Raw genomic sequence first — 23,517 nt, forward strand, 5'->3', positions numbered from 1 at the left:
CATATGTAATAATTAAATTATATACTATGCAGTAGTTGCGTTTATGAGGCTGCATTAGGAGCCTCCATACAGTTTTGGGTAACATTGGGGTGAATAGTATTATTTAGCGGCACAAGCAATCACTTTAACCCCCGGTTGCAGGGAGAAGCCTTGAAGATTACACGTCGGAGCTATAAATGAAGTTGCTTGGCCCCCATGAGATTTGCCTCAAGATGAAGGAATGTCTATATTCCAGGCTACGTCCCTGTGTAACCGTGTCGGCGTCGCTATTGAGCCTCCGAGACTTGCGCCAGCCATTGTTCCACTCGGCACAGATTTGATGAACTCCTTTAAATCAGCGCTTTGGATGAGAATTTACTTATAAGCCACATACTTGACATTTCAATGGAATAATGAGACGAGACGGCTTGAATACTAAAGCGAGAAATACTCGGCAGCAATGAGGTCCTCACTTTTTCTGAGTCGCCCCCCAGTGTCACGCTGAATGTTATATGCAAGTCCCCCAAGTCAGGAATTCAAAAATAACTCCCTGGTTTGGGGGCACTGAGAGCAACACCCAAGGGGTTGGGGAGCAACATGTTGTCCTGAGCCACTGGTTGGGGATCACTGGGTTAAACACTTGTGCACATATTACAGTACCACAAGTATGAACTCAGCAGAAGGAACCAGAGATGGTAGAACCTAGTTGGGCCGATTGTAACGGGCAACTCAGGCAATTCAGATTGGGTTGGTAAAGTATCAGCCTTTATACGGAGGGCCTGTCTGATAGATGGACAAGGATTGGCCAGATGTGTACCAGGCAGAGCAGACAATACAGTTGGATAAGGGCCGTATTGGTCCATTGAAGCTTCACTACAAAAAGCCATTCTATTGAAAATATAAAATGACTTGGTGACTCTGTACAGGTACAATCCAGCCCAACCCCATGCCCCCAAACCAACCAGCCCGGACCAAGAATCCACAACAAACGCTTCTTTTTTTCCCATCTTATCTTTATTCAAGTATGTCACAGCAGTTATATTACAAATTACAGTAATTTTTCCAAAAAATTCAATGTCAAAAATTTTTAAATAACTTACTTTAATTGTAATGAATAAATTGCAAAAGCAAAATAAAGGGGAAGGGGGGGTAACAAAAAGAAAACCATGGGAATACTAGCGATAGGGAAACCAAGAGAACCCTACTGAACAAATATACAGGGTGCGTCGGAGATGTCTCGAGTTCATAGATGAGCTTAAAAAAATCTCAAAGAGGGGAAAAAAAGTACAAAAAAAGATTTAGGAATAACCCCAACAAATTCAAGCTTATTGTGATCACAACAGAAGGATGGTAAGCTCCTGAGCCAAGCATCCAAGGTGCCAAGAGAACAGCCACAGCGAGTGTAGGGGGGGGGGGGAGACACATAAATAGAGACAAACACAGTTCAGCTAAAAACACGGGAGAAACTCAAGTAACGACACAAAGGAAAGGGAGGAGGGGCATTCGGACATTAAAAGGACACAGCCCACTGTATACCCATTGCAATTCATGTAACGAACACAGCAATGTCCCAAATCAGCGCTGCTAGCTAGGGCATGCTGGGAAGTTCTGATCCCCAATTGCCGGAAACACTGAATCTTTGCCGCTAATGGCAAGACGGAGAGAAAAACATATTTAATAACTTCAGCAAAATGAATTTAATATTTAAAAATGCATTAAAAAGCCATCTTTCACCCCCAAACACCCGGGGAGCATGGCGCGGTAGCATTGGATGGGGCGATGGTGGGCCAACCCGGAGACATAAAGTGCTACATGGCACTGATCCACTTGCACACAGGATACCCCTGTGCCATGGTTCTGACCCAGGCCTGGGCAGGTTTCTAAAGGGAGAAAGACAAAGGTTCCCCCCAGTCCATTTCCTAAACCTAAATTAGAGTGGGCCAGTTACATGCCGTACAGAGAGTCAGAGAGCCGGATTGATGGTGTCTTATAGTGAAGTCTATGGAGCCTCTAGGCAGACTGGGGGCCCATAATAGTCCTTTGCAGGGCCACATCCAGCCCGTAGGCCTCCAGTTGGACAGCCCTAATCTAGGCAAACCAGAAGGTAACCCTTCCACGTAGGCATTGAGAGAACAGCTCAAACAGAGATGCATGGTATTTAGAACAAGATTCACCAATTGAATACTGGGCAACAAGAGGGCAGGAATATAATGCCCCCATAATGCTCTGAGTGTTTATAAATGCCTAAGCCATGGCCTGTAAGACTAATGGCAGACTTTGTATACCTAATAACACTCCTTAAAATGGCCGCCCCAATAGCCTTGCACCGAAATCGCCGACAAGCTTGTGCCTGTTTGTGTGTATGTGATTGGTACAATGTTCTTGATTTCAAAACAAGTCTATGGGGGGCAGTCTCACTGGGGGTACAGACCCAGATTGGCAGACCAATTAGCACATGCATTAGGGTGCAGTAGAACGCACAAGAACCAGCACACTTACACAGGCTTGGGTTCCTGTACAACGAGGAAACGCACACGAGTGCAACACAATAACATTCCCTGGCGAAACCAGACTGACTAGAAGTAGAAAAGAATTCCGAGCGACCCTCTATCTGCTCCGGCTCCCTGGGAATGGAGTTGCCCACAATCGGTGCTGCCATTTTGGAGCCAATCCCCGGTGCTTATAGAGACTGAAAGCCCAGTAGTCGGTGCCATGCTGCGGGTTGGCGTGGGGGCTCCTGTATAATAACTCACCTTTATGGATATTTGGCTACGGTGAAATGTTCCGGTCGGCTGAGCCGTTGCGCGGGGAGAAAGGGCCGAGGGATGTTTACATTTCCCATCAGAAAGCAAAATGGAAAAAGGAAGGATGTAAAGCGGCACAGTAGGAGCGCGTCTCACAGCCGGCTATTCATACGGAAATATCTGTACATATATATATATGTTTGCTGAAGCGGAATATTTATAGAAGAACAAGAAAGAGGCAAGAAAACATTTCCACTGAGGGTAAAGGGGGATTTAGAAGCAGCTTGATGGTGTAAAACAAACAAACACAAACAAAAGATGCAGCTGCACAGCCAATCAGCCGTTGCGACTACTACCCGCCCCCTCCATAGGCGGCAGGGGGGATTCTGGGAGCACCAAGTCACAGCTACAGATTGGCCGCCGGTTCAGCATCCCAAGAATAAGAACATTGTACGGGATGAATCAGAAGGACAGGGTTAGCTTACCCTTTAAGCGAGCAAAGGAACCAATGACTTTATATACATTGTTTCAAGCCCCGCCCCCAGGTCGTATCCATTGTGCTCACATTTGACACTTGGTTTATGTTCCAGACTGACAGAAACAGCAGCTCAATCCAATCACAACGCCCTTAAAAACACACTATTTTTTTTTTGTCTTTTTTTAACCCTTTATTTAACAAAGCCGGCCCCTCCCCTTCTTCAGGGTCTCGAGGCCGCGACCAACAGCTAAAAAAAATCTCCATACAAAGTCAGTGACCTTATAAAGTATCCCGCGACGCCCGAGCGGAACCTTAAACACATGAAACGGGAATAAATAGTTTGTTTGTTTTTTGTTTTGTTTTTTTAAAAATGCAGCAAAAAACCTGAGGTTTCCAAAAAAACCCATCATGCCGGGAAATACCCTCAAAATATAATCTAGGTTTTTTTTTTTTTCTTAATTTTCTTTATTTTTTTTAATTCTGAAAAATTTTAATACATTTTTTTTCCAAGTACAAAAGAAAGTGGTCAATGCGGGGGGTTTAGTCAACCAGCCGACAATCTCATAGGGAAAATAGAAAGTCATCTCAGTCTCTAGACTCCATTTAATGCATTGGGGGAAGGGGGTGCTTCCCAGGCCTATTGAACCCAATATACAAATGTAATGCAGCGCCTCCTATAGGCCACATAGTGTTTGGCGGCACAGATGGGAGGCAGTTTCCAGTTGGACCGCCTGTTCCCGCCATTGGCTTTCCAGTAGGGCTACACTGACCAATAGGGGTGCGGTTTATCACCATCTATAAAAATTCATCTAAAATCAGCCTTTCCTACCGTGCAGGGAAAGATACTGTCGTTTATTTTCCGTTCTTTTCTCCAATAGGACATCACTCGAGTTTCTGCCTGGTTGCTAGGGTCAACAGAGGTTGCAACCCCTGAGCAGTTAGAATGCCAATTAGTAGGGTTCCAGCACAAACAAACAAACAAAAAAAGTCACATTATTCAAAAACGACAACTCTTCGGCTTTGGGAGGAGTCCTGCCCGCGGTCACTAGTGATGTACGAGCCAATGACATTAGCCAAGGAGTGTGCACAACGCCATGGGGTAAATACACACAGTAACAGTTATACTGAAAGGGAAGGGAGCTTGTAACTTTCTGAATACTGCTCAGTATATTGGGAGGGTACAGGAGACAGTGACTGGACAGATACATTACATACACGACACCTCGCAAGGAAAGAAACATGGCCGCCGTGGTAGGAAATTGTGCCGAAAATGGAATAAATGCAGAGCACCACTGATAAGAGTGCATACTCGGATCAACATAAATAGAAGGTTAAATACACATAATGGTTTTACAGACGCTTCTAACCTAATTGATATGAACCTAAACAGGAGACATGTTTGCTTGCTATTCAGCTCATACAGGACACTGTAGCACATGTAGGAAGGGGACCCTCGTAACCAATAATGCAAAAAAAACAAAACAAAACCCAGTACCCGTTCCATACCCCACAGTCTGATTGTTCCACCAGGCAGAGAACTTTTGTGGCAACAAAGATACCCCCTTTCCAGGCTACCCTCAAACAATACAAACCCATTCAATATACTAGGTTAGGTTTAAAAAAAGAAAAAGGCACAAATAGGGCAGCCATGGGAGGGGAGTGTTCAACCAGTAACAATATTGTGCCACGCACGGCGTCCCATTCTGTGGGCTACACAGCAGGCGACTAAAATGGAGGCTGAATGGGAAGTAGGGAAAAAAAAACAAATACAATTTCCGTGATCCAGTTTTGTTGTGTCTCTCCTCCAATAAGTGAGCCTTTTTTTCTGAAGGTTTAGGTGGTGCCACAGGAGAAACAGAGCAGGGTTTTTCTTTTTTCCGAACCACCCCACGTTAGCACCGCTAATCTTCAAGCTGTGGGATAGTGGGGGGGTTGTCCGTGACGAGGGGGGAGTTCTGTTTGGTTCTAGTAGGCTGGTTGGCATCAGGTACCTGAGACAATAGCACCAATCTTTTTAGTCTTTTCTTAACAAAAACAAAAAAAACGAAAACACAGTTGGGTTGGGGAGAGGTCAAGACGATGGAGAACGAGGCTCAGAGGCCAGCTTGGTGCCACTGACAATAAATATCTGATAGCTCAGAGGGCTGGGTCTCCATTGAGCAGTTAGAAGATGAACCCGGCTGCTTTGGCAGCTTTCACAGGAATGTTTCAAACATTTGAACTGTTTGCTCCAAGTCCTGCAAAGAAAAAGGAAAGACGGTCAAGTTGTGCATCTTTGTTCTTATTGATGCTCTACGGCGCATCATGGTGCTCTTCCTACTGCAACTGGCTGGACTTCTGGCTGTCTAGGGGAGACATCATTAACCTCTTACGGTGCCCATACATGTTAAGATCAGCTCGCTTGGCGAGGTCCCCAAACAAGCGGATCTTCTCCCCATATCCCCACCTACGGGTGGGCAATATTGGGTGAATTTAGGCTAATATGGTCATTTTGTCCTGGGACCAAACGATCGAATTAGAACACAAGTAATAGGCGCAAGTTGGTTTGGGACCGCATCTATCAGACTAAAATTTTAACCTGCCCGATCGATATCTGGCTGATTTCAGGTCAGGGCAGGCCCATCGTTTGTGCCCCTACACAGGCCGATAAGCTGCCAAATCGGTCTAAGGCGATAAAAACGATTGCTGAAAATTCCGCCCTACGCCTCCTACATGTGCCTGCACCAGAATGAAGGAGATACGCTCGGGAGCATATACGCATAAAAACGTGAGAGAATGCAAATTCTCTCTTGATTCATTCGACCAATTTGGCAGCTACAATCGGCCTGTGTATGGCCACCTTTACTCTCCTCTCTATTCAGTATATATGGCCAATTTCAGGCCAGATATTGGTCGGGCAGGCCTGTCGGTAGTGCCCATACACGGGCCGATAAGCTGCCGAATCTGTCTAAGGGTCCGATATCGGCAGCTACAATCGGCCCGTGTATGTACCTTTACTCTCCTCTCTATTCAGTATCTCGCTGTCCCCTGTTCTACAGACTGCCCTGAAGGCTTTGTCAAGAGCAGATCCAGTTCTTTCTAAGGTGATAGATGCTGACCATACAGGAAAAAAAAAAAAAAAAAAAAAAAGAGAATTCTCCCCTGATTTTTTGCTGTAGAACAGACCCAAACCTGCTCCCGTGGCTTCATACTAGTTCTGCTCTTGGCGGCGTAAGGTACAGGAATTACATGTGCCCAAAACGTTGCACGGCCGTCAATAAAGGACCAAGAAAACAATGGAGACACTCACCTCGACCAGTTTTGTTTTGTCGTACTCCTTCCTGTGCAGGTAGATACACTGGCTGAGAAGGGAATACCACCTTTCAAGCTGATCCACCGTTGAATTGTGGCTTTTTTTCACCAATACATGAAGAAGATTCTAAAGGGGGAAAATAATAAGTTTACATAGCAAATAATTCCCTCTGCCATTTAACATTTTATTCTTGAACCAACAAATGTATTTGTAGCTGTAATATTGGTGTGTAGGCGCCATCTCAGTGCATTGTGCCTGAGTCTGAGCTTTCAGCCAGTGCTACACGTTAGAACTGCTTTCAGCTAACCTATTGTTTCTCCTACTCCCATGTAACTGGAGGAGTCCCAAGCCGGACTTGGATTTCTTACTATTGAGTGCTATTCTGATACCTACTGGGAGCTGCTATCTTGCTCCCTTCCCATTGTTCTGCTGATCAGCTGCTGGGGGTGAGGGGGGGGGGATATCACTCCAACTTGCAGCGCAGCAGTAAAGTGTGACTGAAGTTTATCAGAGCACAGGTCACATGGCTGTGGCACCCTGGGAAATGAAGAATATGGCTAGCCCCATGGGAAAAACAGATTACAATGCAGGATTCTGCTGGAGAAACTATTAACTGATGGGTTTTGAAAAAAAACATGTTTTCCCATGACAGTATTGCTTAACTATCAAAGGCTGAGAGTCCAGTTGAAAGCACAGGGGCACAGCAGGGTTAAAGGGAACGTACCTTAAGTCTCTCGTGATCCACCAGCAGGGGGGGCTCAGGGTCTGGCTGCTCCTCTGCTACCGGCTCCCTTTGTGCTGTTCTGACTGATTCAGCGGCTGGGGGAATAGCAGAGGGGCATTAACATGGCATCATAGGAAAACTTTATTGGGCACCTGAACCCCCAAAGTAGCAATGGTGGCGTATAAACTTATATTGGCATCAAAGTTAGACATCAAATAGTTAAATCCTCATGGACCAGCCACTAAGCTTAGTTTTTGGAGTATTTATAGGGATTCAGTTCGGGATTTGGCCTTTTCAGCAGCATTCAGCCAAATCCAAGTGCCGAACTGAATCCTTAAAATCATGTGACTTCATGTGAATCTACACAATAATATTCTGAGACAACCTGCAATTGGTCTTTATTTTTATTACTATAAAAAAAACAAACGCATACGTTAACTTAACCCTTTAAGACCAGCAACTTACCAATCCTGGCGGCCATACGAGTATCTCAGAAATCTCTGGCCAATAGGATTAGCACTAATAAGAGGGCCTATTTGTATTGTGGAGACAGTAACCGCCTCTTTAATAAAACCCTTTTTTGCTGTAATTCCTCGCCATCTCCCCGAGCGCAGCTAAATTTAACCACAATATTATTTTTATATGAGACCGAATCGCTCTGAGCTCAGCACCAGACATCTCATATTTCTGCCATTCGATATTTAAAAAACGATGTTTGACTAAGGATCCAAAAGTAGCGCGAGGTTTGATGAAGCAGCTGCTCAGCATTTAAAGGGAGCCGGATTGTTTGGGTATAACCTTTAGCCGCGGCCCCTCGCTCCCCCCGTATCACAGGCAGTTCACACGGAGCCCCCGGTGGGAGTGCTAAGCGCGGTGCGGGGCGAGAGCGGGGCCCCGGGGCAGTACCAGCGGGGGGTTGGCTGCTGCGTTGCACAGATAGAAGTATAAATGGGCACGGAAAGTAGAACAGCTGCCGGTAACCCAGCTCTCATTCCCTCCAGATTACAATAAGAAGCTTTAAACTTCCAGAAAAAAACCAACCCAAACAGTCAGATAAACTGCAAACCTGTGTTCTTTGCAAAGGGAATACACAAAATACTATTAAACAGGAAAAAGGGCCATGAACGTGCCCAAAAATCATATGAAATGAATATTTTCAGGGTTTTCAGTAGGTCGGGCAGTCCCGTCTGATCCCTGTATACCACTGATACTGGTCAGTGTGTTGGACAGGTTGGTTAGACTGGCAATCTGTCTATGGCATCTTACAGCAGCCAGTTGCCAGAACCAACACTCCCTATTTACAGGGCTGGGGGGGCTGTTTGGGCCTCGGTGTACTTGCCAGGGACTATTTTGTATCCCAGTTTGGGCCTGATGCCACCACAGCATGTAACCCCACAGCTTCTCTACACTTTGTGCAGTTCTAGTTGTTTGGGCTTTGTACCATTTTACCAAAATAACTTGCCACATAGTAGTGTTGTGCAGGCCACACCTAAGCCCACGGAAGATGTGGATTTACACGGGTGGGTTGAACCCATTTCTAGCAGGTTACTTCACCAGCACCTTAGTCATTCCACCTGGTTTTCATTTATATACTTGTGCCGGCCCAGCAGCCCCCCAGGGACACACCACTGGGCAGGTTAGCCATGGCTGTATAAATCTTAATGGCACGGTGGCTCAGGTAAGGTACAGGGTGGATGGAAGAGAGTTAAGGTGGCCGTACACGGGCCGATAGATACTGCCAAATAGGAATCAAATTTTTGAGATGGGCAGGCACTCCAGAGTTCCAATGAAGTTGAATTACAGCTCAGGTATCGAATAAAATCATAGTAATTTTATTGAAAAGTACACATACATGCTTAGAAACCTTACGCGTTTCATACCATAATCGAGCCTATGATTAAGTCCCAAGTATGGAACGAAACGCATAAGGCTTCTTAGCATGTATGTGTACTTTTCAATAAAATTGCTATGGTTTTACTCAATACCTGAGCTGTAATTCAACTTCACTGGAACTCCGGATGCCTGCCCATCTCAAAAAATTAGATTCCTATTTGGCTCCCCTATGCTGAGGGTCTGGGGCATGAGCACCTGGACTAACCATGTACAATGGGCAAGCTATTCTCTACTTGCAATGCTTGGATCTATACCTTTTGTAGATATTTTATGATAAATACTGCTGCCAAACAGTAGCTTATTGTCCTGTGAATAAGGCCCTCAAATGGGCCTGCCTGACCAAAATCTAGCCGAAACCAATCAGGCAGGTTTAAACCTCCAGTAAGGACAGAATGCATCGGCTCACTGATGTGGTCCTTGCCCCAACGGCCTGCATACAGTCAATGTGATCTGATTGGCCCCCTTGTGGTAGGGCATATTGAGGCAAGATCCGCTCGCTGTGTAACCTCGCTAAACAAACCCATCTTTCAGTGTATGCATCAGGGTTGAAGAAGATAAAAAAAATATTTACTATCCTGTGGCCAATGGTATCTGTCCAGGCCAATCAGCTGGATATATGTGTAGGGCCACCTTAAGGTTTCCGCCACAAGGGCAATTAAAGAACAGTAAAAACACAGAAGCAAAACAAGACTTCTCTTCCAGAATTTTCCAATGCTGAATTTTGTTATTAACAAAACATTAAGTGTAATGGCACCCAGGGAGATTTCCCCGGAAGCACCCCAGGGTGCCACGGCCCTCAAGGAATATTTCCCTTACTTAAAAGGACAGTAACCTCCTAATTCTGAGGGAATTTGCCATTGGGTTTAATTAGGTTACAAACTGCTGCAAAGCAAAAAAAGAAAAATCACTTTCCTGACAGTCTTGAAATAATAAATGAAGTCCGACTGCGGCGCTGAAAGGGTGGAAGTGGAATGTGTTCTGAAGCAGCTAGCATAATTATCCTGGCAACAATAGGCCGGTGTAATGAGAACAAGAGAATGGTAATGACTATTAGAGCAGAACAATTAGTGTCTCAGCGCGAGTACAGAAGCCACAAGAAGTTTGAGAAGGAGGCGCAAGCACAGATGCACAAACACAGATGCACCATCCCCTCGCTCTTACCTGGGAGATTATTTAGAGCAGGGACGGCCATTCCCCAAGGCCCCACTGTTATATTCCTACATAAGTCCAACAAATCCTGCTGTGTCCCCCCAGTCCATTACTGTTACACATGGGTCTCTGGTTATACACAGCCCAGCCGTATGCAGGAAACCACAGCTCAAGATTCAGCCATTTTCAGCAGGATTTGGATTCGCCGTATCCATGTCCCGGCCAAACTGAATCCAAATCATTAAAATCATGTGACTTTTCGTCACATAAACATGGAAAGTGAAAGTTTTTCACCACGCGCTGCACACGTGGTTAATTTTTCCCCTTCATTAGCTTCATTTGCACCCCTATCCAAAAAAGATGGATGGATGCACCCCTGCCGAAAAAGTCCGAATCATAACCCAAATCCTGGAAGGGGTAAAAGTCGGTGTGCACATGTTGGATCGACCAGGACCGTGGATTCGGCCGAATCCGAACCCTGCCGCAAAAAGGCCAAATCCTGGCCGAATATCGAACTGAATTCTGGATTCTGTGCATCCCTAAATTTGCAACAACAGCCCATCCCTGTTTAATGGTGGTGGGTCAGTGGGTCAGGCAGCTGTGGGTCACTTGGGGTAGTTGGTCCAAGCAGGTTAAAATGGGGGCTGCATGTTTGAGTCACTGGTTGGGTCTGGGTTTCAAAAATTGGTTCTGTGCAGGATTCTACTTTCGCTACTGATGTTTAAATATTTATCCTGGATTCTCTCTGTTCTCTCTGTGTTCCTATAATTTAAAGATGTAATGAGATAAGGGGGCTCCAACTAATCTATGGACCTGTAAAGGGGGTCTCCTGGCCAAAAACATCTTCAATAATCTTGATAGAGAAGAGGCAGTTTATAGGAGAAGGGAGTTAAAAACTAAGTAAGCTTTATCAGAAAATACACCATAAGCACTCACAGTATTGCTGCACTGAGACCTCTGTCAAAAGAAACACAGGATTTCTGGTCTCCTTTTTGTAAACCTGTTCTTAGAGTATCTGACTTCCTCTCGGAAAAATCCTTCATTCAGAGCCCAGTGTGCGCTCCCCCACTCCTATAAGTATTCAAAAGAATTCACGCCCCCTCCCATCAGGGGAGCTACCAAGCAGCTAGAGCTCCAGCATGGAAGGTACTGAGACCAAGCTAAAATGGCAGCTGCTATCTTAAACAAACAGAGAAAGCTTCTAGGGCTGTATACTCAGGTATGGTAATGGTTTCTGCAGAATAAATATAGTGTTCTAGGTGGCACTAATGTGGCTAATCTGTTGGCAGTAAAATGCCAAAATGTCTTTCCTCCTCCTTTAATGTGTCCTAGAGGACCCACTATTTACAACCCGAGAGGAACCCTTGTTGCTACTCCTTTCAGCCGTGTATTACAATGGCATAAAGCAGCAATAGTGGTAGGAACACATCAAACTGTAACCCACAAGGACCAGATTAAAGCACCATGCTATCATGCTAGCCCAAAACACATAGAAAGGCTTGTAATCATTAAAAGCATTGCAGTTCTTGACAACGCCCAGAATAAGAATTTTGATATATTATTTAACCGAAAACCACAGTGGCCTTACCTTCTTGGCCATCCTCCATGTCTGCACTCCCTGGTCTCCTCCCCTGTTCATCAGTCTGTACAGACCCAGAGAGCGTGTCCTGTTGCTGTTGTGTTTCTCCAACATCCAATATTGCTGAATTGTTACAATTAACAACAGGGTTTTCCTGTTGAGCAGAAAAGTCAGAGTTGTGTTTCTGTTCATCATCGGCCAGGAGGGAGCTGACTATCCCCTTGCCGTTTTGCAGTTCTGGTGTTTGGACACTTTCCAAGCTGTCTATAGAAGCGTCGCCATTTAAACAGTCCGGAGGAAACGATGGATTCTTGGTGGGCGCAGTTTCCTCTTTTAGAGCTGGATTGCTCTGGATTACTACCAGTGACTCGTTTGAGCTTTCCTCCTCCGTGGACGCCATGCTACTTTCTTTTCCTAGGGTGCCATTTGGGTGCACGGCCTCCCCGTCCATTATGTCACAGGAGGACTCATCATTGGTTACCGAAAGGTCTCCAGTTTCTTCTCCATTCTCTTCCAGGCAGTCTGTGCTGTTCTCCAGATCCCCATTCTCCAGTCCATCCTCATGATTTTCATAGTCATTGAACTTGGCATCGTCAAATTCTTTCTTCAAACAGCAGCTGGACTTCTTCTTCTTAATAATGCCCCGCCCCCACTGCGGCCGGCGCTTTGGCTTTCTCTTGAGAGTAACTGTAATAATAAAAAAAAATGCCAAATTTAATTGCATTCATGAAATAAAGGATGGCTAAAACCCCATAAAACATCAGGATAGAAATTGCATCTTATCTATAGATAAGAGTTATAGGAACCCTCTCACCATGAAGGTCCAGGACTCCAAAATTGTCCACTGAAGCTCCATATGGGACTCTGATGTCCTTTGCCCCTTTACCAATAGTGACATCACTAGGAATGGAAAGAAGAATGGCTCAAAGGACACTGAGCATGTGCAGTGCCACAGGTACCAAGGTGTGGGCTGGCGTAAAGCAGAAAGCTATAGAACTATGGATAGAGCTTCAGAGGATAGAGACTGACCTTCACTTTAATCTACTTGGTGTACCTCAGGGCTACTAGGGTAAACCCTGTATACAAGGCACATTATAGCACTACTGGCGTTTGGTCTCACTGGTTGTGATCCAATCCCATGGTTCACATCCCCGCTTGAGTACATAGGGACAACCATAGACTCCATACAACTCCATACAAGACAATGGATGAGAAAAGTTGCATGAACCTGTTCTTGACCAACACTTCTGAGGGTCTCACCCATGTGACAGTGCCCTTCTCTATACAAAGCATAATATGTAAACACTAGCAAAGACACTATAATTTGTACAAAAACTAAAAAAAACAAACTTATCAATAATCTTCCCTCTTTCTTTCCTGACACAATTATTAACTGACGCAATGAGATTCCTGCTTGGCTTTTTCATGCTGCTCCCCATGTGGGCTCTGCCTAAGGAACCTTAATGTTAAGCTGCCTCTCAGCGGGAGAATTCTTTGGCTAAAGCTCTTCTCATTGATTGCCCCACATTCCCACTTCACATCAGACGAGCCCCCCCTCCCCTTCTATCATCTCCTCCAAACCAATTCCTGTATAGAAGAGGGGAAGGCACTTTATCCGTGCCATTAGCCGGTGCACTTGCAGCTGGAATTAAAGGCACTCAGGAGCACTCCAAACGCACAGATCAGAGGGTCCCTGTAAGCCCAATCGGGATGGCACGTCTGCAGCACAAGGCTGGTTTACGCACCAAAGCAAAGGAACAAACCTACAAATAAATGTCCTTTTCTGCTTAAGTCAAAAAGGTCAGAATAAATACAGTGGAAATCAAACATGGCGGGTGTCTGCTTATGCACTTAACGCAGCCAGGGAGGTACAGACCTAGTGCTGACCTGTGCCAACTTGGTTTCAATTGTAAAACTTTTTTTTTTGCCATGCTTAACCACAATTTTTCAATATATTATATACACAGTCATAAAGCAATGGTAATGGCACAGAACTGACAAACATAGCTGGGTTGGGATACTTTAGGCACTAAACCCCCAAAAAATCTTTTTTACCCACACAGCGCAATGCATGTAGTAGGCAGTCACTTCTGTGAGCAAATAATAGGGATGTGCGGATTCCCTGTGCCTATAAACAGCTTCTCAGGTGGGGGGGATTACTTTGACTAAAGGACAGACATTTTAATTTGATCGCTCGGACTTAGGGATTGCATTAGCTTAATATTGCCTACCTGTAGGTGGGTATTTCAGGAGAAGATCCGCTCACTTGCCGACCACGCCAAACGAGCAGATCTTACAGTGTATGGCCGCCTTTATTCAGAATACTGAGATATAGGAAACGGTTTTAAAATGGGGGAATAAATGGGGGCTTTGTTTAGAATATACTGTATCACTTGTCATGCTTGCATCAGGAAAACTGAATAAAATCTCAGAGGGTGCAGAACTGTGTCTGGCATTTTCGGCCTTTCCCGCTTCAATGTATTTGCCCAACATGTTGTCCCCTGTGCTTATTTAGCAATACAAGCTTCACTCACAGGCCTGTAATGGTAGCAGAATTACTGAATACACCAGACATGGGTAATAATGGTTTAGTGCTCTGCTTGTGCCATCTTCTGGGGACAGGGAGAAATGCAATAACCTTTGGCAAAACCCTCCCAGAACAGACTAATGGATATTATTCTTTAAAAAGAATATTCCGCAGTGATTTTGAGTTTACGCACAGTTCTCATCAGCCCCTGCCCCAGTGAGCTTACAATCTAAGGTCCCTATCCCATTCCCATCAGTCCCTGCCCCAGTGAGCTTACAATCTAAAGTCCCTATCCCATTCCCATCAGTCCCTGCCCCAGTGAGCTTACAATCTAAGGTCCCTATCTCATTCCCATCAGTCCCTGCCCCAGTGAGCTTACAATCTAAGGTCCCTATCACATTCCCATCAGTCCCTGCCCCAGTGGAGCTTACAATCTAAGGTCCCTATCACATTCCCATCAGTCCCTGCCCCAGTGAGCTTACAATCTAAGGTCCCTATCACATTCCCATCAGTCCCTGCCCCAGTGGAGCTTACAATCTAAGGTCCCTATCACATTCCCATCAGTCCCTGTTCCCAGTGAAGCTTACAATCTAAGGTCCCTATCACATTCCCATCAGTCCCTGCCCCAGTGAGCTTACAATCTAAGGTCCCTATCACATTCCCATCAGTCCCTGCCCCAGTGAGCTTACAATCTAAGGTCCCTATCACATTCCCATCTGTCCCTGCCCCAGTGAAGCTTACAATCTAAGGTCCCTATCACATTCCCATAAGTCCCTGCCCCAGTGAGCTTACAATCTAAGGCCCCTATCACAGTCACAAGTACTAGGGTCTGTTTTATCATTAGCAAGATTAAAGCCTTAATGTTTTGGGATGTGGGAGGAAACCAGAGTACCCAAAACGGATACCAGATATGGGCAGAACATACAGACTCCTTGCAGAAAATGTATGGAATCAAAGCAATAACCCCTGCACCCCCCTAACCTTTGCTCCACTACGCTGCCCTTTTCCTACCACAAATAGGTAAATACCCCATTTGAGGGACTCACATAGGCAACAGTCTTAATCTTTTCCTTGCAATTTTATTTTAATAGATATTAAGTGAATTTTTTTTGGACTCAAAAATGTTTTTCCTATTTGAAAAAAATAAGTAAAACACTCACTCATGCAGTGAGTCACAGGTCCCAGGCCTAACAAATTGATTCCAGCTTGAGTCAGATTCTGGATTAATAAACACCCACTAGTTTGGGTGCAGGTTTGTAGCTAAGACTATTGCCCTTTAGAGAGTTGGCACAAATGCACCAAAAAAATATGGCACCTCAGAACCAACTGCCAAGTTACTTGCCTTGAAAAACCCCCAATGTAATTGTCTCCATTGCTAGGTGCCAGCTAGCTCTCTGCACAGGGAGAATGGAAGGATATTCTTTCTGCTCTTGCAGGTCGATAAGCTGAAACAAAAGTGCATTTTGCTTCACTGGAGGCTGCTTTTCATCCCCCGTAGCACCAAATTGTATGACACATTTCCATCCATCGGAGGCGTCTAAGTGTGCAGAGAGCCGGCAGTGTATTGGTTCCCAGCCAGCGGCCACGCAGGGCTTTGTAGAAGGGTTATAAGGTGTCACATGGTGCATGTCGTGCCGTTTTACACTTTGCAGCTTTCTGCACTACAGAATTTCAATAGACTGTATGGTCTCCGGGTCGTGAATACAGAACAAATACTGTGCGCCGAAGCTGATAATACAGGTACTTTCTTGGAGATCAGATTAATAAAAAAAAACCAAGTAAGATGGGAGATAATATTCCATACTCTGAGCAAATCTAATGGCACTAATCCTCCTCAACTCCCCTGTTCTACTGAGTCCCACAAAGAGCACTGTACCCCCAGATACCCGCTGCACCAAACCCCTCACATCTGTATGGAAGTTCTGCCCTTACATTCCTTACCAAGGTTCCATTTCTCAAAAAATTGCTTTTCAATTGCCTTGCAATAATACAGCAGGGCAGGAGGGGAATGGGGATATCTGCTTATTACTTTACTTGCTAATTTTTACAATTTAAAGCTTTAAATATGTCCGGGTACAGCCATTTCTGGCTACAAACACACTGAGTACAGTAGGAGCTTTTCCCCTAACTATGGGGCTGTTTCTCACTAAGAGGAACTGCTTTGCCTATAATTCATCTTTAAACTAACTTTTAGTAAGACGTAGACATTAATACAGGTATAGGACCGGTTATCCAGAATGCTCGGGACCAAGGGTATTCCAGATAAGGGGTCTTTCCATAATTTGGATCTCCATACCTTAAGTCTACTAAAAAATCAATAAACCATTAATCAAACCCAATAGGATTGTTTTGCATCCAATAAGGATTATTTATCTCTTAGTTGGGATCAATTACAAGGTACTGTTTTATTACTACAAAGAAAAAGGAAATCAGTTTTAAAATTCTAAATTATTTGATTAAAATGGAGTCTATGGGAGACAGGCTTCCCGTAATTCGGAGCTTTCTGGATAACAGGTTTCTGGATAAGGCATCCCATACCTGTATTCTGAAAAATATTGTAATCGGTCTGAATTTATGTTTATCTTTATAGTTATTTAAGTTTTCTGTTCAGCAGCTCTCCAGTTTGGTATTTCAGCAGCTATCTGGTTGCTAGGGTCTTATTTACCCTAGCAATCAGCCAGGGGTTGGAACAAAAGAAAGAAATATAAGGAGAGAGCCTACACAGAAAGATAATAAAAAGTAACAAAATTGTAGCCTCACAGAGCAATAGATGGGGGTCACTGACACCTGCAGCCCAATCGTACAGCTGGAAAGAGGCAGAAAAAGGCAAAAAAATTAAAAAAAACTACAAAAACAAACAAACAAAAAACACATGCAGTTCACAGCGAAAAATCTTCAAGCTCCACGTTTATGTGGCAAAGTCACATGATTTTAGGATTCGGTTCAGCCAGGACAATGGATTCAGCTGAATCCTGCCGAAAAAGGCCCAATCTTGGCAGAATCCTGAATTCAGTGCATCCCTAATTTACTTACATAAAATATCTATTTGTTACTAGACAGTGTGACAATATTACACTGGTAGCACGGTATTATTCCCGACCCCCCCCCCCCAACTTCATTTATTATACATTTATATACCTGTGTGTGCTGAAGGCAAACGAAGACATAAGCACGATATGTATAAATTGGATGTCAACTTTTCCAACACTTCATTCACAAAACACAATGGAAAAAGCAGGGCTAGCGGTTGTACAAGACAAGCTGTCACTAAGTGCGCGGAAACACAAGGAGATCGCAGACTGAAAGGTCAATTTGTTTGTAAGGTTTTAGAACAGGGATGCTGTGAAGACAGTGCTGTCACTGGCGCTCCTACTGCTCGGCAATATGGTACCAGCCCTGCCTGGATTAGCACTGACCTTTACTGCCGTCGCTTTTAGTGTATGTGTGCCTGTGTGTTGGGGGTCAAAACTCCCCCCATAATGAGCAGCCAGTTGTATGTTATCCTAGGGGAAGATACTGGGAAGTGAAGGAGACCCAGCTGTGAGAGCAACACCTTTATTCAGAATTATTTCCATCCTCGGGGGGGGGGGGGGGAGAGAGCGAGAGCTGGAGTGCTCTCTCGTTGCTGGAAGGTACTTACATGCACATTTGGTTCCGGAGTGGCTTCCAGCATCTAACGCCGTCCCGTGTTTGCTCTGAAATCCTTCCTCTGCTCCCGCTTCGGCCTTGCGAGCGGCAGAACTGGGAGAATGTAATTGCTCTGTACTTGCCAAAAGACCTGCACACACAAGATAAGATTGTCTTTATGTAAAAACTTCATCCAGGATGCCTCGGACAGAGATTTATGTATTTATTATTAACGTCTGTTTGCCCATTCAGCATGAACTTTCTTAAAAGGAAGAAGCAACTATGTACTAGGTTTTTTGAATGGCAGCATTACAGCTCTCTGCACCCTAACTGCAGCCTGCTGGGAGCTGTAATAACAACTAGAGGCACTTTATAGAGCACAATAATCATGGGTCTCTTACCGTCCTGACATTTAAACAGCTTGTTAGAGTCACAGACATTAAAGGAGAAGGAAAGGTACAATTCACTTACCCGATACCCCGGGCCGGTGCTCCTGTTAGCAAAAAACTGCACCAACCAGCTTACCTGCGAATATGGCGGCCCCGGGAGCACAAAGATAGACAATTGCTCAATCACAGGTACCCCAGGCCGGTGCAGTTTTCTGCTAACAGGAGCACTGGCCCGGGGTATTACAATCACTGACCCCCCAGTGAGCCTACTTTCCTTTAAAAACTTATTCTGGTCTCAATGCCAGGATATAATACTTGCAATACATCATTTAAAGGAGAACTAAACCATAAAAATGGCTAAAAATGGCATATTTTAAATCCTATACTTATTGTACCAGCCTAAATTTGCAACATTTCAATAGCATTTATGATCCAGGTCTTCAAACTTGTCACAGGGGCTCTCCATCATGGAAAGTGTCTGTGACACTGCACATGCTCAGGGAGCTCTATGCAGTTGTAGATAATTTGTGACGACCCCTAAGCTTAGCTTCTCATCAAGCAGAAAATGAGGTTGGCCTGTCAAATAAACTGATGCTACAGGGCTAACTAATCATTTCTGATGCTAGTTGCACTGGTTTAAGCGCAGCAATGTATTTATTATCTGTATTTATTACTAATCAGCTTTATATTGTGACATTTATATTCTATATATACAGTAAAGTGTGAGTGGGTCCCTAATCTCAGGTGATATTGTGGCATTTATATGCTATATACAGTATAGTGACATGTATATTCTATATATACAGTAAAGTGGGACATTTATATTCTATATACACAGGATAGTGGGACAATTATATTCTATATATACAGGATAGTGTGACATTTATATTCTATATATACAGGAGTGTGAGTGGGTTCCTAATTTTAGGTGATATTGTGGCATTTATATGCTATATATACACAGTATAGTGTGACATGTATATGCTATATACAGTATAGTGGGACATTTATATTCTATATATACAGGATAGTGTGACATTTTATATTCTATATATACAGGATAGTGTGACATTTTATATTCTATATATACAGGATAGTGTGACATTTTATATTCTATATATACAGGATAGTGTGACATTTTATATTCTATATATACAGGATAGTGTGACATTTTATATTCTATATATACAGGATAGTGTGACATTTTATATTCTATATATACAGGATAGTGTGACATTTTATATTCTGTATATACAGGATAGTGTGACATTTTATATTCTGTATATACAGGATAATGTGACATTTTATATTCTGTATATACAGGATAGTGTGACATTAATATTCTATATATACAGGATAGTGTGACATTTATATTCTATATATACAGGATAGTGGGACATTTATATTCTATATATACAGGATAGTGGGACATTTATATTCTATATATACAGGATAGTGGGACATTTATATTCTATATATACAGGATAGTGTGACATTTATATTCTGTATATACAGGATAGTGTGACATTTATATTCTGTATATACAGGATAGTGTGACATTTATATTCTGTATATACAGGATAGTGTGACATTTATATTCTGTATATACAGGATAGTGGGACATTTATATTCTATGTATACAGGATAGTGGGACATTTATATTCTATATATACAGGATAGTGGGACATTTATATTCTATATATACAGGATAGTGGGACATTTATATTCTATATATACAGGATAGTGTTACATTTATATTCTATATATACAGGATAGTGTGAGTGGGCCCCTAAGCTCAGGTAAGTGACAGCAGTATGGGCAGGGAATCAGTAGAAAAGAAGATGGGGGGCTACTGGGGGCATCTTTGGGGGCACAGACCTTCCCTGCTAGGGCTGTGGGGGCCTTGGGCTGGTACAGAAGTCCAAAACATAATGTAAAACATCTCTGCCCTACTTCTTTAGGGCAGAAGTTAGGCTTTAGTTCTGCATAAAAGAAAAAAATGAAAGTGGTAATTAAATCTTGTATATGGGCTTAGCTATAGAGGAAGCATATGTGTTGCTGAGTGAAACATGTCTGGCCCATTCATCTCTCACGTGGTGAAAAGGGAAAATCTGTGTACAAATGGTGCCACAATAAGGAAACATCTCACGTGTGGGCGACATGTACAGTTCGGTTGGTGGGGACGCTACCTACCCCGCTTTGTTCTGGTTTCCTTGATTTCTTCACAGTGTTTGTTAAACTCAGGATCCAGTTCAGCAGCAATGATGGCGTGCGCGGTGTCCTTCAGGGTGCAGGCACGGTGCCGGATGATCTTATCTGAGGGAGGAAGGCAAGCAGAGGGTTTTCCTTTATGACTGAAAGCATAGGAACAGGAGATCTGGAAAACATCAACTGCACAATAGCAGCTGCTTTCTAGCATTGGAGATTGGAGCTACGTAAGGCAGCCACTACTGCAGTCACGAAGGGATCAACGTGGAACTTGCACTTTAGTGAACAGAATGGGAAGCGAATGCAACTGACTCTCTCTAAGAGCAACATGGTAGCTGAATGCCCTGTGTGCCGCCGGCAGTTCAGTGTAAAAATGAAACTGGGCAAAATAGGTGGACTGTGCAAAATAAAAAATAATTATATAGTTAGTTAGGCAAAAATGTAATCTGTAAAGGCTGGAGTGGGCAGATGTCTAACATAATAGCCAGAACTCTACTTCCTGCTCTCAGCTCGTCAGCGACTTTATGGGGGGGCACATAGGACATAACTGTTCAGTTAGTTTGTGAGCACGCAGATCAGATTCAAATGCAAAGTAACTGAGCAGTTATGTCCCATGTGGCTCCCACTCAAGTCACTGATTGGTTACTGGCTGCAGGAAGTGATGTTCTGGCTATTATGTTATCTGCCCACTCCAGCCTTTATGGATTACATTTTTGCCAAAATAACTATATTGAAAACATTTTTTCTTTTGCGCGGTCTGTCTGTTTAACCCAGTTTTATTTTTACACTGAACTGTTCCTTTTGGGGAGGCAATTAATTGGTGTATCAAGTTCTCTCCAATTGTCCCCAAAAGAAGACATTTCACAAGTTTCCTCAGAAATAAAACTACTGTATGATAATATACAGGGTGGGGAGTGTCAGTTGCCTTTAAAGGACTATTTTATCCATTGGGATAAATGGCATGTGTCTGGCCTCTACATATATCCCCTGACTGGCAGTGAGAGGTAATTATGAGCTTCTATTCAACGCATTCTCCCTCTGGCAGGGAAAGGCTCCCAATCAATAGCACTGTAAAGGCAGGAAAATAATAATGGCAAGAGCCCTTTCTCTCTGTGCGAGTATCATTACCTCCCGGCTCTTTGTCGGGATTGTATTCCAAGGCATTGCTGCAGATAAGGTCAATGTCCTGCAGGAAATCCAGGGCCGTCAGGTAACGGTGTTTGTCGATTTTCATCATTATAGTGGAAAGATCCATGGGCTTTCTGATGACTTCAAGGTAGTCGGAAACCTGCAAAATACACAAAACCAAGGCCACTGGTTAAAAGGTGAAGTTACCCGACAACATTTTGTTAGAAGGACAAGATGGCCGACAAAGAGCCAGCAGCTTAGTGCATAAACCCTCTCTCAGGGTTGTTCCAGTTATTTAAAGAAGGTAGGACCTCTAACAATAACTCACGGGACACGTTAGGCTAGTTATTTGCTACTGTTGCCTTCTTATTGGCTTAACATAGTGTCTTTGGGAGATGGCCCTTGTAATTCAAAGCTTTATGAATAATGGGTTTCCGGATAAGGACTCCCATACTATAAATAATATAATATAAACTTAATTATTTCTAATACATGAGTGATACTCAGAGTTCCCTGTATAACTCAGCCTGCAGCCTTGTGCCTTTATATGGCCACTGAACTGCTCAGTAATATAACTGGGTTAATGTGGCACGGTTACCAGTCTGTGCAGAGGCCATAAGCAGAATAAAGAGCAATACACCCTGTTTAATGAAGCTGTTGCATTTGTTCTTACTAATGCCATTTAATGATGTATGAAATTGTACTTGCACGCATGGCATAAGGCATGAGCTTGTGGGGGAATACTGAGATTTATAGGGCAGCTGGACTCTAGTACAGCACAACATGCTCTGATGCCTAAAGCTGGTAGCGCCAAGGCTACATGGCAATCCTGTGCAACATATTAGCAAACTGGTATTCAAACCAGCCAATAGGAACCTGTGCAATGCCCAATATTAGCCCTGTACACAGGCAGAAAATACATTTAATATTGTACATTTTAACTTAGAATTTACACTTATATGTGCCCTGTTTGACTTGGCTGGGATATCCCTAATGCCTGGTTTACATGGGTGCCAAATTACATATGGTCAAGGTGCCACGGTTTACTTTGGAAACCATCAATTTAGGTTACACCATCTTCTTCACTTGTCACTACTGCAACAAGTTTCTCCTGTTACAGGTTTTCTATGGCACAATTCATCACAAATTCATTTTCTACCAGAGCCATCGATGGGGAGGCAGATATCAGGCCATATAGTGGGACATCTCCTGAGGAGCAGTGCTAGGTAGGCAGAGACAATAGGTACCCTGGGGAAAGGAGGAGACAGTTGCACTTTATATTAGTTTGCACCAACAGGTAGAGCTTTAGTTGTCATGTCCCTGCAACCAGACAACTCTGGGGGCTGCCGTTGTTGCACACAGCAATAGAATGACCACAGGTTGGAAAGTTGCCCCAGATTAATCACCCATGTAGACCAGGCTTAACTTGGCATGCAAAGGTTTCTCCTGGTATAGGAGCCACTGTATTTCCGTTTTCTGGTAGAGAAGATGAACCAAACAGACTGTTCTGGGCACCACCGGACTCCAAGGGACCCAAGAGCACTGCACACAGGTGATCACTGAAGCTATAATAATATCACGTCCTTGGCACTTGAGACCATGACACCAAGGTACTTCTACCTGGGGTCCACATAAGGGGACTTTGGGGTACAGAAACAAATTTATATACTAAATATATGGTATTTGGCTGCCATGGACTGTAAGGCAAATATGGGGATTAATGGATATACCAATTGTGGGTTGGTAGTTCACTAGAAAATTTTTAAGACAAAATCATGGCTGCCAATTATTCAATAGTCA

General features: G+C 43.7%; 1 protein-coding gene across 2 annotated transcripts in view; it reads right to left on the reverse strand.

The window, feature by feature from the left end:
* Positions 1–974: 974 nt before the first annotated feature.
* The window catches only part of atad2b (ATPase family, AAA domain containing 2B), a 78,181-nt gene continuing 55,638 nt past the window's right edge, over positions 975–23,517 (reverse strand). For both annotated transcript variants that reach the window (XM_004918187.4, XM_002935984.5), the window contains exons 22-28: positions 21,718–21,877; positions 20,575–20,697; positions 18,006–18,143; positions 11,848–12,525; positions 7,218–7,312; positions 6,491–6,619; positions 975–5,438 (exon numbers count right to left, since the gene is read on the reverse strand). In XM_004918187.4, the coding sequence (XP_004918244.1) occupies positions 5,397–5,438; positions 6,491–6,619; positions 7,218–7,312; positions 11,848–12,525; positions 18,006–18,143; positions 20,575–20,697; positions 21,718–21,877 (1,365 nt within the window). In that variant the 3' untranslated portion in view covers positions 975–5,396. The remainder of the gene's footprint in view (positions 5,439–6,490; positions 6,620–7,217; positions 7,313–11,847; positions 12,526–18,005; positions 18,144–20,574; positions 20,698–21,717; positions 21,878–23,517) is intronic.

This window comes from Xenopus tropicalis, chromosome 5 (assembly GCF_000004195.4).
Source record: "Xenopus tropicalis strain Nigerian chromosome 5, UCB_Xtro_10.0, whole genome shotgun sequence".
In the NCBI taxonomy this organism is placed as follows: Eukaryota; Metazoa; Chordata; class Amphibia; order Anura; family Pipidae; genus Xenopus; species Xenopus tropicalis.